General features: G+C 46.6%; 1 protein-coding gene across 1 annotated transcript in view; it reads left to right on the forward strand.

The window, feature by feature from the left end:
- Positions 1-16,502, forward strand: part of LOC311223526 (activating signal cointegrator 1 complex subunit 3-like) — a gene marked incomplete at its 5' end in the record, with an annotated part of 261,463 nt that overhangs the window by 151,436 nt on the left and 93,525 nt on the right. The window contains 4 exon segments of the mRNA XM_084308307.1: positions 9,269-9,388; positions 10,755-10,873; positions 10,875-10,917; positions 14,607-14,693. Of these exon segments, the coding sequence (XP_084164433.1) occupies positions 9,269-9,388; positions 10,755-10,873; positions 10,875-10,917; positions 14,607-14,693 (369 nt within the window).

Genomic DNA, 16,502 nt, shown 5'->3' on the forward strand with positions numbered 1-16,502 from the left:
GGCTGGCCCAATGGCCCTAACGGGTGATCACTGGACGTCGGTGGGCAATCATAATTATTTGGGTGTCACAGTGCACTTGATCGATACTGAGTGGAAACTGCAATCATTTGCATTAACGGTGACCAAAACTGTGGGCCGCCATTTCGCCGATGCGTGTGCTGAACAGTTCAACACAGTAATAGAGGAGTGGAATATAAAAGATAAAGTCACATCTATTGGGACTGATTCCGCCCGTAATATGATAGCAGCAGCGCGCTATATGCCGTTCCAGCACATGCCATGTGCTGCACACGTGCTGCAAAGAACCATCACAGTCTCCCTTGAGGACAGAAGCCTTGACACCACCCTGGCAAAGTGCCGCAAGATTGTAGGCCACTTCAAGCACAGCCCTGCCAGTACAGAAGAACTGCAGCAGCAGCAGACTGCCCTCGGACAAGCAAAAGAGCCCATGATACAAGATGTATCCACAAGGTGAGACTGTTTAACTACCTGTTGTATGCTTAGGGTAAATTTAGTGTGTGTGTGTGTTTATTTCTTTGTGTTCTGTACAATTGCATCATGCTGCATTAACAACCCCCAGTGGGACTAATAGTTATTTTATTGAATTGGAAGGTGGAATTCGACACTGGCCATGATCTCACGGTACCTGAGGAACCAGGAGGCTGTGACTGCCACTTTGGCCCAACAGAACCACAAGCTGTCCATGCTGACCCCCACAGAGTGTGACAAACTGAAGAAGCTGGAGCTTGTACTTGAGCCCTGCAGGTAAGTGTCTCTCCCTCTCTCTCTCCCCCCATACACCCCCCTCCTCTCTCTCTCTCCCCCATACACACACCTCACACCCCACTCTCTCTCTCCCATACACACACCTCACCCCCCTCTCTCCCCCATACACACACCTATCTCTCCCATACACACACCTCACCCCCCCTCTCTCCCCCATACACACACCTATCTCTCCCATACACACACCTCACCCCCCCCCTCTCTCCCCCATACACACACATATCTCTCTCCCATACACACACCTCACCCCCCCCCTCTCTCCCCCATACACACACCTCACCCCTCTCTCTCCCATACACACACCTCACCCCCCCCCCTCTCTCCCCCATACACACACCTATCTCTCTCCCATACACACACCTCACCCCCCCTCTCTCCCCCATACACACACCTATCTCCCTCTCATACACACACCTTCACCTCTTTCTCTCTCGCTCTCTTGTTTCACTGCAGGTATGTGACTGAGCTCCTTGGAGGGGAAACCTACGTCTCATGCTCTGTGGTGCTCCCCGCACTCTGCCACCTAAACCGCATCATGGACCTCAACGAGGAGGATCCGGGCTACATGGTAAAGTTCAAGGCCAGCTTCACGAAGGACCTGGACGCACGCAAAGCGACCCTCAACAACAGATGGCTGAAGCTGGCTACAGCCCTCGACCCGCGATTCAAGGACTTGAAGAGCGTACCAAAGGACGAGAGGGATGAGGTGTGTGTGTGAATGAGAAGACCAGTGTTAAGTCCTTAGGCTGTCATGAAAAGTCCTATGCAACTAATTAATTGTCCCTCTTATTAGGTGTGGACCTGGCTTAAAGAGATGCTGCCAGGACCAGAAGCAGACAAAGCTGCTCCACAAGCCACAGAGGACGAGCCACCAGCGAAGAGGACCCTCCTCCTGCTGTCTTCAGACTCTGATTCAGATGAAGTCAGGGTACTGTCAGGACAATTAGACCTCTACAAAGCTGAGCCCAGCATCGGAATGAATGACTGTCCACTGGAGTGGTGGGCAGCTCACGCAAAAGCCTATGGACAGCTGTCTCCTCTTGCTCGCAAATATCTGGCTACTCCTGCCACCTCTGTGCCATGTGAGAGGCTATTTTCACTTGCAGGTCACATAGTCCAAAAGAAGAGGGCAGCCTTACTCTCAGACAATGTAAACAAGCTTGTTTGTCTTAGCAATTGGCTCAAGGAATAGATTTGTCATGCATACAGTAGACCCTGCACTAGACCCTGCACTAGACCCTGCAGTCATGCCCCAGACCCTGTAGTAGACCCTGTAGTCATGCCCCCAGAAACTGTAGTAGACCCTGTAGTCATGCCCCCAGACACTGTAGTAGACCCTGTAGTCATGCCCCCAGACACTGTAGTAGACCCTGTAGTCATGCCCCCAGACACTGTAGTAGACCCTGTAGTCATGCCCCCAGACACTGTAGTAGACCATGCCCCCAGACACTGTACTAGACCCTGTAGTCATGCCCCCAGACACTGTACTAGACCCTGTAGTCATGCCCCCAGACCCTGTAGTCATGCCCCCAGACACTGTAGTAGACCATGCCCCCAGACACTGTACTAGACCCTGTAGTCATGCCCCCAGACACTGTAGTAGACCCTGTAGTCATGCCCCCAGACACTGTAGTAGACCATGCCCCCAGACACTGTACTAGACCCTGTAGTCATGCCCCCAGACCCTGTAGTCATGCCCCCAGACACTGTAGTAGACCATGCCCCCAGACACTGTACTAGACCCTGTAGTCATGCCCCCAGACACTGTAGTAGACACTGTAGTCATGCCCCCAGACACTGTAGTAGACACTGTAGTCATGCCCCCAGACACTGTAGTAGACACTGTAGTCATGCCCCCAGACACTGTAGTAGACACTGTAGTCATGCCCCCAGACACTGTACTAGACCCTGTAGTCATGCCCCCAGACACTGTAGTAGACACTGTAGTCATGCCCCCAGACACTGTAGTAGACCCTGTAGTCATGCCCCAGACCCTGTAGTAGACCCTGTAGTCATGCCCCCAGAAACTGTAGTAGACCCTGTAGTCATGCCCCCAGACACTGTAGTAGACCCTGTAGTCATGCCCCCAGACACTGTAGTAGACCCTGTAGTCATGCCCCCAGACACTGTAGTAGACCCTGTAGTCATGCCCCCAGACACTGTAGTAGACCATGCCCCCAGACACTGTACTAGACCCTGTAGTCATGCCCCCAGACACTGTACTAGACCCTGTAGTCATGCCCCCAGACCCTGTAGTCATGCCCCCAGACACTGTAGTAGACCATGCCCCCAGACACTGTACTAGACCCTGTAGTCATGCCCCCAGACACTGTAGTAGACCCTGTAGTCATGCCCCCAGACACTGTAGTAGACCATGCCCCCAGACACTGTACTAGACCCTGTAGTCATGCCCCCAGACCCTGTAGTCATGCCCCCAGACACTGTAGTAGACCATGCCCCCAGACACTGTACTAGACCCTGTAGTCATGCCCCCAGACACTGTAGTAGACACTGTAGTCATGCCCCCAGACACTGTAGTAGACACTGTAGTCATGCCCCCAGACACTGTAGTAGACACTGTAGTCATGCCCCCAGACACTGTAGTAGACACTGTAGTCATGCCCCCAGACACTGTACTAGACCCTGTAGTCATGCCCCCAGACACTGTAGTAGACCCTGTAGTCATGCCCCCAGACACTGTACTAGACCCTGTAGTCATGCCCCCAGACACTGTACTAGACCCTGTAGTCATGCCCCCAGACACTGTACTAGACCCTGTAGTCATGCCCCAGACACTGTACTAGACCCTGTAGTCATGCCCCCAGACACTGTACTAGACCCTGTAGTCATGCCCCCAGACACTGTAGTAGACCCTGCAGTCATGCCCCAGACCCTGTAGTAGACCCTGTAGTCATGCCCCCAGACACTGTAGTAGACCCTGTAGTCATGCCCCCAGACACTGTAGTAGACACTGTAGTCATGCCCCCAGACACTGTAGTAGACCCTGTAGTCATGCCCCCAGACACTGTACTAGACCCTGTAGTCATGCCCCCAGACACTGTACTAGACCCTGTAGTCATGCCCCCAGACACTGTAGTAGACCCTGTAGTCATGCCCCCAGACACTGTAGTAGACACTGTACTAGACCCTGTAGTCATGCCCCCAGACACTGTAGTAGACCCTGTAGTCATGCCCCCAGACACTGTAGTAGACACTAATAATAATAATTATAATAATAATAATTCATTTAATTTATATAGCGCTTCTCAATAACCCGAAGTCGCTGACAGTAGTCGGGAGCAGGGGTACAAACAAAGAGGCGAAAGCAAAGAAACAAAACAAAACAACAAAGAAACAAAAACAAAGGAACATGAGACCATGGGGGGAACGGGGGAGACAGCCTGATGGCACAAAAAAAAGACTAGAGACATATCGATCAGGTTGGAGGGGAGGGGGGGGTTTAGGGGTGGGGGGGGTTGAAGGCAAGGGAGAACAGGTGGGTTTTGAGGCGAGCTTTGAAGGTGGAGAGTGTAGGGGAGTCTCTGATGGACTGGGGGAGGGAGTTCCAGAGTCGGGGTGCAGTGCGAGAGAAGGCCCGATCTCCGAAGTTTTTAAGCTTGGATGTCGGGACAGTGAGGGAGGCAGTGGAGGAGGACCGGAGGGAACGGGTTGGGCGGTAGGGGAGAAGGAGATCAGTCAGGTAGGGGGGGGCCAGGCTGTGGAGGGCTTTGAAGGTGAGGAGTAGTGTTTTAAAGTTAATGCGGTGTTTGATCGGGAGCCAGTGGAGGGAGTGGAGGACAGGAGTGATGTGTTCGCGGGACCGGGTGTTAGTGAGGAGGCGGGCGGCTGAATTTTGGACCATTTGCAGTTTATGGAGGGAGCGGGAGGTGATACCAGTGAGGAGGGAGTTGCAGTAGTCCAGGCGGGAGGAGATGAAGGCGTGAATGAGGGATTCAGCAGCGGGGGGGGAGAGACAGTGACGGATTTTTGCGATGTTGCGGAGGTGAAAGTAGGATGTTTTCACGATGGAGCGGACGTGGGGGTCAAATGAGAGGGTGGGGTCAAGGAGGACACCAAGGTTGCGGACTAGGGGGGAGGGGGTGATGGTGGAGTCGTTGATGGTGAGTGTGATGGGTCCGGATCTGGTGAGGGTGGTTTTGGTGCCAATGATGAGGAGTTCAGTCTTGTCACTGTTCAGTTTGAGGAAGTTGTGGGTCATCCAAGTTTGGAGTTCGGTGATGCATGATTCAATGTGACTGAGGGGTGGGCTGTGGGGGGATTGTGTACTGATGTATATTTGGGTGTCGTCAGCGTAACAGTGGAAGTTGAGGTGGTATTTGCGGATGATGTGACCAAGGGGGAGAATGTAGCAGATGAAGAGCAGGGGGCCAAGGACTGAGCCTTGGGGGACCCCCTGTGTGACTGGGGAGGGGGGGGAGGTGTGGCCGGAGAGGGAGATGAATTGGTGTCTGTCAGTGAGGTAGGAGGAGAACCAGTCAAGTGCTGTGCCCTCAACACCCAGTTGGTGCAGCCTTTGGAGGAGGATGGAGTGACACACTGTGTCAAAGGCTGCACTGAGATCAAGTAGGATCAGGATGTTGAGGGCACCGGAGTCAGCGGAGATGAGGAGGTCGTTGATGACCTTTACCAGTGCAGTTTCGGTGCTGTGAGCGGGACGGAAGCCAGACTGAAGGGGTTCATATAGGGTGTTGGACTGGAGATGGGAGTAGAGTTGGGAGGCAGCAATACGTTCCAGTGTTTTTGAGAAAAAAGGAAGATTGGATATGGGGCGGTAGTTGGAGAGGCTGGATGGGTCAAGAGTGGGTTTTTTGAGGACAGGGGTGACAGCGGCGAGTTTGTAGGGGGAGGGGACGTGGCCTAGGGATAGTGACTGGTTGAAAAGGGCGGTGAGGTGGGGGATGAGAGCAGGGAGGCAGGCTTTGGTGAGAGTAGTGGGTAGGGGGTCAAGGGAGCAGGTAGTGGTCTTGGAGGTAGTCATGAGGTCCATGATGAAGGAGGAGTCAACTGGGGCGAAGGCAGTAAAAGGGGTGGGAGGGATGGAGTCAGGTGGGGGAAAAATGTTGGTGGGGGGGGCGAGGGTGGGGGAATTGGCGATGCGGGCAGTCAGTGAGCTGTTGATTAAAGATACTTTATTATTGAAGAAGAGGAGAAACGAGTTGCAGAGGTCAGGGGAGGAGAGTGAGTTATTGTCCGGGGGTTGTAAGAGTTTCTTGACAGTGGAGAAGAGGGTCCGGGGGTTGCGGTTGCTGCTGTTGATGATGGTGGAGTAGTGGGCAGATTTGGCATCTTGGAGTGCATCACGGTAGGAGGAGACGTACTACTACAGACACTGTACTAGACCCTGTAGTCATGCCCCCAGACACTGTAGTAGACACTGTACTAGACCCTGTAGTCATGCCCCCAGACACTGTAGTAGACACTGTACTAGACCCTGTAGTCATGCCCCCAGACACTGTAGCTTGCTGTGGGCTGTTTTGATTTTTGAGGATACTGTAGCTTAGTGTAAACTGTTATTGGCTGTATCAGCAACAAATGTTACCTTATTGAGAGGTATGTTTTCATTCATTTTATTTTATTCAATTTAATAAAATTGATTTCTAAAGCATTCTTCACTTGCAGGTCACATAGTCCAAAAGAAGAGGGCAGCCTTACACACAGACAATGTAAACAAGCTGAAGCTTGTTTGTCTTAGCAATTGGCTCAAGGAATAGATGTCATGCATACAGTAGACCCTGTAGTAAACCCTGCACTAGACCCTGATTTTTGAGGATACTGTAGCTTAGTGTAAACTGTTATTGGCTGTATCGGCAACAAATGTTACCTTATTGAGAGGTATGTTTTCATTCATTTTATTTATTTATTCAATTTAATAGAATTGATTTCTAAAGCATTCTTCACTTGCAGGTCACATAGTCCAAAAGAAGAGGGCAGCCTTACACTCAGACAATGTAAACAAGCTGAGGAATAGATGTCATGCATACAGTAGACCCTGTAGTAGACCCTGCACTAGATCCTGCAGTAGACCCTGCAGTAGACCCTGATTTGAGGATACTGTAGCTTAGTGTAAACTGTTAGCTGTATCAGCAACAAATGTTACCTTATTGAGAGGTATGTTTTCATTTTATTTATTTTATTTATTTAATAAAATTGATTTCTAAAGCATTCTTCTTGGTGTATTTAATTGATCAGTCACCTGCCACAATAATGTAATGTCCTTGAATTTTAAATATTTATATGAATATGAAATATAAATATGCGATTAAAATGTGATTAATTAGATTAATTAATTACAAAACCTGTAATTAATTAGATTAAAAATGTTAATCGCCTGACAGCACTAATAACAATACAACAATATGCAATACATTACATCAATTACATCATTATCAACATCATTAACAATATCATCCTCAGTTAAGGATGATATTGTACAAGATACTTATTAGTATAAAGTATTAAAATAAAATAATTTAAATCAAATAAATAGTGCTTCCTGAGCAGCACTCACTGCCGTCAACATAAATACAATTAACAGTCGATTCGTTTTCACCGCTATGCCATAAGGGTTCAGTGCATGCTCGTTAGTAGATGGTATTTAAATGTTTTCTTGAAAGTGGCCTTGGATTCTATTTCAGCGAAGTAGCTCGGCAATGAGTTCCATTCCATGATAGCTCTGTGAGTCACAGAGGATTTTAGTAGATTTGTTCTGGGTTTAGGTGCCAGTAGATGGCCTGACGTAGATGGCCGTGCGTGCAAAACAGCCAGGGGGGGACGTCATCAGAATCAGAATGAGAATCAGAAAGGTCTTTATTGCCAAGTAGTTTAACAGCTTAACCCGTTCACTACCACACTACAGAATGTTAACCCTTTCACTACCACACTACAGACGGTTAACCTTTCACTAACACACTACAGAAGGTTAACCTTATGTAGTGTGGCAGTGAAATGGTTAACACTTTGACGTGTGGCAGTGAAAGGGTTAACCTGCTGTATTGTCTCTGTGAAAGGGTTAACCATTTGGTAGTGTGGTAGTGATCGGGCAAAAATGGAGCTATTTCATTTTTTATAAAAGAAATTGACGATTGCATACCCAAAGTAATTTGCGATTTATTATACTTTATACTTATAGCACATGCATGAGTCTGGTCTCTTTTGAAAGGTAACATTCGGAAGTTTCTTACACAATAAAGAAAAATCACTTTGAGTGCTAATGAAATAGAGTAACAGAGGGTTGAACACACTGAAGTAAACGTTTTGTGTACTCACGTTTCTGTCCAGTGGTTGCCAGAGGCCTGATTTTAAACACATACAAGGAATTTGATTTGGTCGTTTTTTTTTGTGCGACATTAACGGACAGACAATTACGGTAGAATCAAATAAAAGGTAGAATAAGATCAAATGGAATATAAACTAAATTACAATATAAGTACAATAGAATATGATTATGAAATTAACAGGTCAGGGCTGTACAGTTGTGCACGATATGGTCGAGTTTATACACTAATTAGAATAAAAGGGGCTGTGCAATTGAGCAGTAATGTGCAAAAAGAGAGACCAGTGAAGTATGAACAAATGTAGTCAGATATTCAGGCTTTTCAGGCCCTATGGTATGTGTGCACGTCCAGCATGTTCAGCAGTACACACACGCAGGTAGACATGGATATAGACACACACACACACACACGCACACACACACACACACACGCACACAATTTCATCTCTTTAATAATCAAAAAGGGTTTCTGGCTGACAATACTGAGATACACCTACTGTACACACACACACACACACACACGCTATCGCGGGGCGACAGGAGGTAGAGCAGGTCGTCTGGTAGTCAGAAGGTTCCCGGTTAGATTCCAGCACCTCCCGGCAGCGTGCCAATGTGCCCTTGGGCAAGGCACTTAAACCCCCACCGGCTCCCGATGAGCAGGTGGGCATAATGTGTGAGCGAGCGAGCGGGTGAATATGTGAGGCACACGTTGTAAAGCGATTTGGATAAAAGAGCTATATAAATGCAATCCATTTACACACACACACACACACACACACACACACACACACACACACACACACACACACACACACACACAAACCTTCACACAACATAAACACGTGTGCACATATTGAACTGCACCTCTTTAATCTCGAATGGCTTTGAAAAGCTGAAATCCCCCGTCAACCGTAGTGTCTGTTGCCCCAGGCCATTTTATCTCTGCCTACTGAGTACTGACAGCTGCATAAATTGTACCATGTCATCGACGAATTTCTCCTCCCTCCGCATGCAGAGAAGCGTACCGTCAACAGCCACTAGATGGCGCCAAGGAAAAAGGGAACAAATAATTAACAGAACAGAATGTCAGTGACCGACATGTCCACTAGATGGCGGTAGAGGCTAGTGTTGTACATGGCTCTGCCCGTGTGTCCTGACTCCGTCCTGAGTGATGTCTCTGTCTCTCAGGTGGCCCTGGGGACGGTCACTAACGTGGACGAGGCTGTGAAGTGGCTGAGCTACACCTACCTGTATGTGCGCATGAGGGCCAACCCTCTGGCCTACGGGATCAACCACAAGGCCTACCAGGTACTGTGTCTTTCTCTGTGTCTTTCTCTGTCTGTCTCTTACTGTCATCTCTTACTGTCTGTCTGTCTGTCTCTTACTGTCTGTATGTCTGTCTGTATGTCTCTTACTGTCTGTCTGTCTGTCTCTTACTGTCGCCTCTTACTGTGTCTTTCTGTCTTATACTGTTGTCTCTCACTGTATGTCTGTATGTATCTCTTACTGTCATCTCTTACTGTCTGTCTTATACTGTTGTTCTCACTGTCTCACTGTCTCACTGTCTGTCTGTCTGTCTGTCTGTCTGTCTGTCTGTCTGTCTGTCTGTCTGTCTGTCTGTCTGTCTGTCTGTCTCTTACTGTCATCTCTTACTGTCTGTCTTATACTGTTCTCACTGTCTCACTGTCTGTTTGTCTGTCTGGCTGTCTCTTACTGTCATCTATTACTGTCTGTCTTTCTGTCTTATACTGATGTCTCTATCTTTCTGTCTGTCTGTCTCTTTCTTTATTTCGCTCTCTCTATCTCTCTCGCTCTTCCTGTCTCTCTGTCTGACTCTGTTTTTGTCTGACTGTCTCATACTGTTGTCTCTTAATGTCTGTCGGTCTGTCTCTTACTGACATATCACTGTCCATATGTCTGTCCGTCCATCTATCTGTCTCTGTCTCACTCTCTTTTTATCTTTCTGTATTTTTCTCTTCCTATGCTCTTTCTGTCTGTCTCTGCCCCCTCTTCCTCTGCCCACTTCCGTCAAAAGCTTTTTTTAAATTTTTTACTTTTACTCGTACTCATAGCATATTCAGACCCGTAACATATATTCTATTGCCTATATCAGCGGTTCTCAAACTACGGGTCGCGACCCAAAGTGGGGTCATGGGTAGGTGACAGCATTGACAAAAAAAACTAAAAAAGCTATACATTTGTATTTCTTTATTTTTATTTAAAAAGAAATGCTGGCAACATATTTTGGCTAAATATGCCTCGTTTTATAAATGTGTATTGATAACATAGTTCTGTAATTAAATGTTCTAATAAATATTCATGATCAAGTTCAACAGTGTGTGCTTTTATTTTTATATTCCTTAATTCCATGTTGAAATTACGCCAAAAAATTTCCTAAATAAAATGGGGTCATGGTATAAAAAGTTTGAGAACCCCCGGCCTATATGTATGTCTTTCTAATATTACCCTGTGTGTGTGTGTGTGTGTGTGTGTGTGTGTGTGTGTGTGTGTGTGTGTGTGTGTGTGTGTGTGTGTGTGTGTGTGTGTGTGTGTGTGTGTGTGTGTGTGTGTGTGTGTGTGTGTGTGTGTGTGTGTGTGTGTGTGTGTGTGTGTGTGTGTGTGTGTGTGTGTGTGTGTGTGTGTGTGTGTGTGTGTGTGTGCGTGCGTGCTCCAGATGGACCCGGGCCTGCTGATGTACCGGAGGGAGCTGGTGGTGGAGGCGGGCAGGAAGCTGGACAAGGCCCGGATGATCCGCTTCGAGGAGCGCACCGGGTACTTCGGGTCCACCGACCTGGAGGACCGCCAGCCACTTCTACATCAAGTACAACACCATAGAGGTACAGTGTCAAACACTCCACCATAGAGGTACAGTGTCAAACACACCACCATAGAGGTACAGTGTCAAACACTCCACCATAGAGGTACAGTGTCAAACACTCCACCATAGAGGTACAGTGTCAAACACTCCACCATAGAGGTACAGTGTCAAACACACCACCATAGAGGTACAGTGTCAAACACACCACCATAGAGGTACAGTGTCAAACACTCCACCATAGAGGTACAGTGTCAAACACTCCACCATAGAGGTACAGTGTCAAACACACCACCATAGAGGTACAGTGTCAAACACACCACCATAGAGGTACAGTGTCAAACACTCCACCATAGAGGTACAGTGTCAAACACACCACCATAGAGGTACAGTGTCAAACACACCACCATAGAGGTACAGTGTCAAACACTCCACCATAGAGGTACACTGTCAAACACACCACCATAGAGGTACAGTGTCAAACACACCACCATAGAGGTACAGTATCAAACACTCCACCATAGAGGTACAGTGTCAAACACTCCACCATAGAGGTACAGTGTCAAACACTCCACCATAGAGGTACAGTGCCAAACACACCACCATAGAGGTACAGTGTCAAACACTCCACCATAGAGGTACAGTGTCAAACACACCACCATAGAGGTACACTGTCAAACACACCACCATAGAGGTACAGTGTCAAACACTCCACCATAGAGGTACAGTGTCAAACACACCACCATAGAGGTACACTGTCAAACACACCACCATAGAGGTACAGTGTCAAACACACCACCATAGAGGTACAGTGTCAAACACACCATAGAGTAGGGCTGGGCGATATGACGATATTATATAAATATCGGGTACAGTTCATTAACGATACACTTTTTAAACGTATCGCGGATATCGTGATGTTTTGCCCTCGCGTTAGAGGCCGCCGCAGCTGAGATGAGACTTACAAGCGCAGTGCTAAATGCTTTCCTCTCTCTCTCGCCTCTCCCTCTCGCAGAAAAAAAAAGTCAGTCACACACACACTTGCCAAAATTACGTCATCTACACGCACATACACGCACGCAAGCGCACACACCTAGCCAGAGAGGCGGTGGTGGCTCGGTGCTAGGGATGCCCCCTGAAACCCAGGAGTAAACTCCGGCGTTAACGGTACTGCTATCTGTAAGTTAGTTTATGAGCGGATTAGCTACGGAGCTAACAGAGTGTACCATGCATCTGCGACGCAACAGTGGCAGCAACAGTGGACACGGAGTAATGTTAACGTTATGTGGAGTTCATACTACACTACACGTATGAACTCGACATAACGTTAACGTTACTCCGTTTCCATGAAGTGTTTAATTAGCAGCAATCTGTTGTTGAAAATGTAACGTAAACCGGAAATGGAATGAGAGGACAGGAAGCCGTCATGAAGTGGGCTTCTGGCCCTTGTAGTCATATATATTGTAGTCTTTTAGTCTTATTAACTAAAAGATTTTAACAAAATAAAAAGCAGCAGCACTATTGGATAACTGAGTCATGTTTGCTATGTATTTCTTTCTTTAGGGGAGTAGGACATTTGTTTCACAGTTTTAGCATGATGTTTTATAGATGGCTAGGTTAAACACAGGTTTTTGTTTTTAAGAGGGGGGGTTTGATTTGATTGAAGTTTATTTCAAGTATGCAACACAACAAACAAATATCAAGTACAGATATAGCCTTAAGCCGTTCAAATAATAAATGTATACATACATGTAAATAAATAAATAGTTACAATATGTAATCTAATCATCTAAATCTAATCTAATAAATATAAAAAAACGAAAGGCTAAAATGCTAAATATATAATCTAAGAATCCAATAATCTAAATCTAATATATAATATAAAAATGCTAAATGCATGAGTCTTTTGTCTTTAATGTTCGCTTGCAAACTCAAATACTGTCTTGGTAAGCCTCATAATGAATTGTTTGGGGAAAAAAGGAAAAACATTGTGATGTGTATCGTGTATCGCCGAAAGGTCAGAAAATATCGTGATATCATATTTAGGCCATATCGCCCAGCCCTACCATAGAGGTGCAGTGTCAAACACTCCACCATAGAGGTCCACTGTCAAACACTCCACCATAGAGGTCCACTGTCAAACACACCACCATAGAGGTACAGTGTCAAACACACCACCATAGAGGTACACTGTCAAACACACCACCATAGATGTACAGTGTCAAACACTCCACCATAGAGGTCCACTGTCAAACACTCCACCATAGAGGTCCACTGTCAAACACTCCACCATAGAGGTACACTGTCAAACACACCACCATAGAGGTACAGTGTCAAACACACCACCATAGAGGTACAGTGTCAAACACTCCACCATAGAGGTGCAGTGTCAAACACACCACCATAGAGGTCCAGTGTCAAACACACCACCATAGAGGTACACTGTCAAACACTCCACCATAGAGGTACAGTGTCAAACACACCACCATAGAGGTACAGTGTCAAACACTCCACCATAGAGGTCCACTGTCAAACACTCCACCATAGAGGTGCACTGTATACTTATAATACACATACATACACATTCCTGGACAATATGTTCCTAAGAGACGGAGAGTGATGGACGGATAGACAGTGAGAGACGTCAGTAAGAGACAGACAGACAGACGGTAAGAGACAGACAGACAGAAAGAGACAGCCAGACAGACAGTAAGAGACAGACAGACAGAAAGAGACAGCCAGACAGACAGTAAGAGACAGACAGACAGAAAGAGACAGCCAGACAGACGGTAAGAGAGAGCCAGACAAATAGACATACAGTAAGAGACAGACAGACAGACAGACAGACAGACAGACAGACAGACAGACAGACAGACAGACAGACAGACAGACAGACAGACAGACAGACAGTAAGAGAGAGCCAGACAAATAGACAGACAGTAAGAGACAGACAGACAGACAGACAGACAGACAGACAGACAGACAGTAAGAGACAGACAGACAGACAGACAGACAGACAGACAGACAGACAGACAGACAGACAGACAGACAGACAGTAAGAGACAGACAGACAGACAGACAGACAGACAGACAGACAGACAGACAGACAGACAGACAGTAAGAGACAGACAGACAGACAGACAGACAGACAGACAGACAGACAGACAGACAGTAAGAGACAGACAGACAGACAGACAGACAGACAGACAGACAGACAGACAGACAGACAGACAGACATGTTCCTAAAACAACACACGTCTCGTCTGTGTCTGTTGCTCTTTCATAATTGCCGCTCAGTGTTTCACTCCTCGTCCTGCCTGTGGAATGTGAGACACAGGAGGACCCGTGAGACACTTAACGGCCAATTAAAAGGGACAAATGCCTGGAACTTAAGGGGAATTAATTCAGGGGGAAAAAGACATTAGCCTTAAATCCCCTAAGATCGATGTCTCCTTTTAATGCGTTTCAGTCGGGGGACGCCACCGGGGCCAAGAGAGCACAATGTGATGACATCATGGAATTGTATTGTCTGAGATGGTCGCAAGAAGGCTCGGTTTTTTATGGACAGTTGTGTTTCCCAGAGGCAATGCAATTTTACAATGCCATCGCATTGCATTTTTCTGACTCAGAAATGGCTCCCGACTCGAAACTCATCTTTCATTGCTGTATCTTTGTCTTATTCTTCTTCTTCTTTCCACGCCTTTTGTGAAGACGTTCAACGAGCTGTTCAACTCCCAGAGGACAGAGTCCGACGTCCTCAGTATCGTGTCCAAGGCTGAGGAGTTTGAGCAGGTCAAGGTGAGAGGTCGCTCCCTGTATTAAAAGGGTTAACCCTTTCACTGTGACAATGCAGAAGGTTAACACTTTCACTGCCACACGACAAAGGGTTAACCATTTCACTGCCACACTACAGACGGTTAACCATTTCACTGCCACACTACATACAGTTAACCCTTTCACTACATCAGTAGTGAAAGACACCAAATATGTATTCCTTGATCAAAATAAGAGTCAGAAGGCTCTGTGACGATTTTGAAAAAAATCCATTTTGGAGCTCAAAATTGGCAGCCATCTTGCATTTGAAGGTCAACAATAGGTTAAATCATTATATAAACACCAAATATGTATTCATTGATCAAAATAAGCTCTGAAACCATGTATTGTGCATCATTGTAGGTCAAACCATTAAAAAGTTAATTTCCACGGCAGCCATTTTGGATTTTGGTCTCTCACGAATTTTCCCTGCCTTTAAAAAAAAAATACACCCCAGCTAAATTTGTTTATTAACCCTCCTAGATGACAAATCCATTGAGAAACGGACCTTCGCTCTCCACGGTCACGGAAGTGCCACAGATGGCCCTACTATTCCCCGTGTTTTTTCGTCGTTCTTCTCAGTTGTTCTACTTTGAATCGGTTCAGATCTCCTTCACCTTCCCGTCCTCCTCTCCTCGTCCTCGACCCTGGTCCATTTGTGCGACCTTCTCCAACCTCTGCATCAGCGTCGGTCTCTCTCCTTCTCCTCCCGGTACCCTCCATCCTCTCCGGTTCATCGCTTCCCGCACGCCGTTGTACACCTTGATGCCTTCTTTCCAATGGACCTTCAGCGTGGTCATTGGTGATTGAAATCTGATTCCTTTCTCGTTCAAAGTATTTTTTATCTCAACATAGCTCCGACGTTTTACAGCCACCTCTGTTGAATAGTCATGGTCGAAGGTTATCCTCTGCCCCTCCATCTTTGTCTGCCAGGCTGCTCTGAGAATGTTTTCTTTGACTTCGAATTTCAAGAAATTAACTATAACTGCTCTCTGTGGTCTGTTTATCTGTGGCTTTGGCGCCTGGGCCCTGTGCGCCCTTTGAATCTCTATCTTGGCGAGGTCTGACATTTCTAATTATTTTCGTATTAGGTTGTCTACATATTTGGTCATCGAGTCTCCTTCTATCCCTTCTCTCAGTCCCCATATTCGTATATTATTTCTCCTTGACCTCCCCTCCAAGTCCGTTCGCTTTTCTCTCATGTTTTGTTGTTCGAGCGTTGCCATTAGAATTCCTTGTATTTCTGTATTCCATTCAGAGCAAACTCTGAGGACCTTAAGGACCAGCCAGACACTAGAACGGGTTCCATAGGTTCCAAAATCCCATTCCAATAATGATGTAATCCCTGTGAAGCCCAAATATAAAATACATTAGCAACTTCAGAGGCCAGAATGTGGGACCTATAAACATATTACTATCCAATAGCATTGTGAGGCTGAACAACAGGACCCAAGTGATGTTGTAATTTTGCAACCGAGGGCCTCACATGGATAAGGAGGTAGCTTACCAATAAGGGCCTTAAAAATTAACAATGACCTGTTTGATAACAAAAACGATCTATTTGCAGGCTTACTCTATGACTCATCTTTGGTTGTGTTCTTATTTTGGTTGATCAGTATTGGATCAGTGAAACTGTGGGCCAGTTTATTTTTTTAACATACTATTTGTCAATTATGCATGCATGTACTATGATAAACTCGAGGAAACTATAAAAGAAGGAAAGGTCATCACGTCAGAATACCAGCGCTCTATGCTCTGCTTGGTGTCAGACTGTGGTACCAGCTCTATTGAAGC

The sequence above is a fragment of the Notolepis coatsorum genome (genome assembly GCF_963971535.1).
Source record: "Notolepis coatsorum genome assembly, chromosome: 2".
Classification (NCBI taxonomy): Eukaryota; Metazoa; Chordata; class Actinopteri; order Aulopiformes; family Paralepididae; genus Notolepis; species Notolepis coatsorum.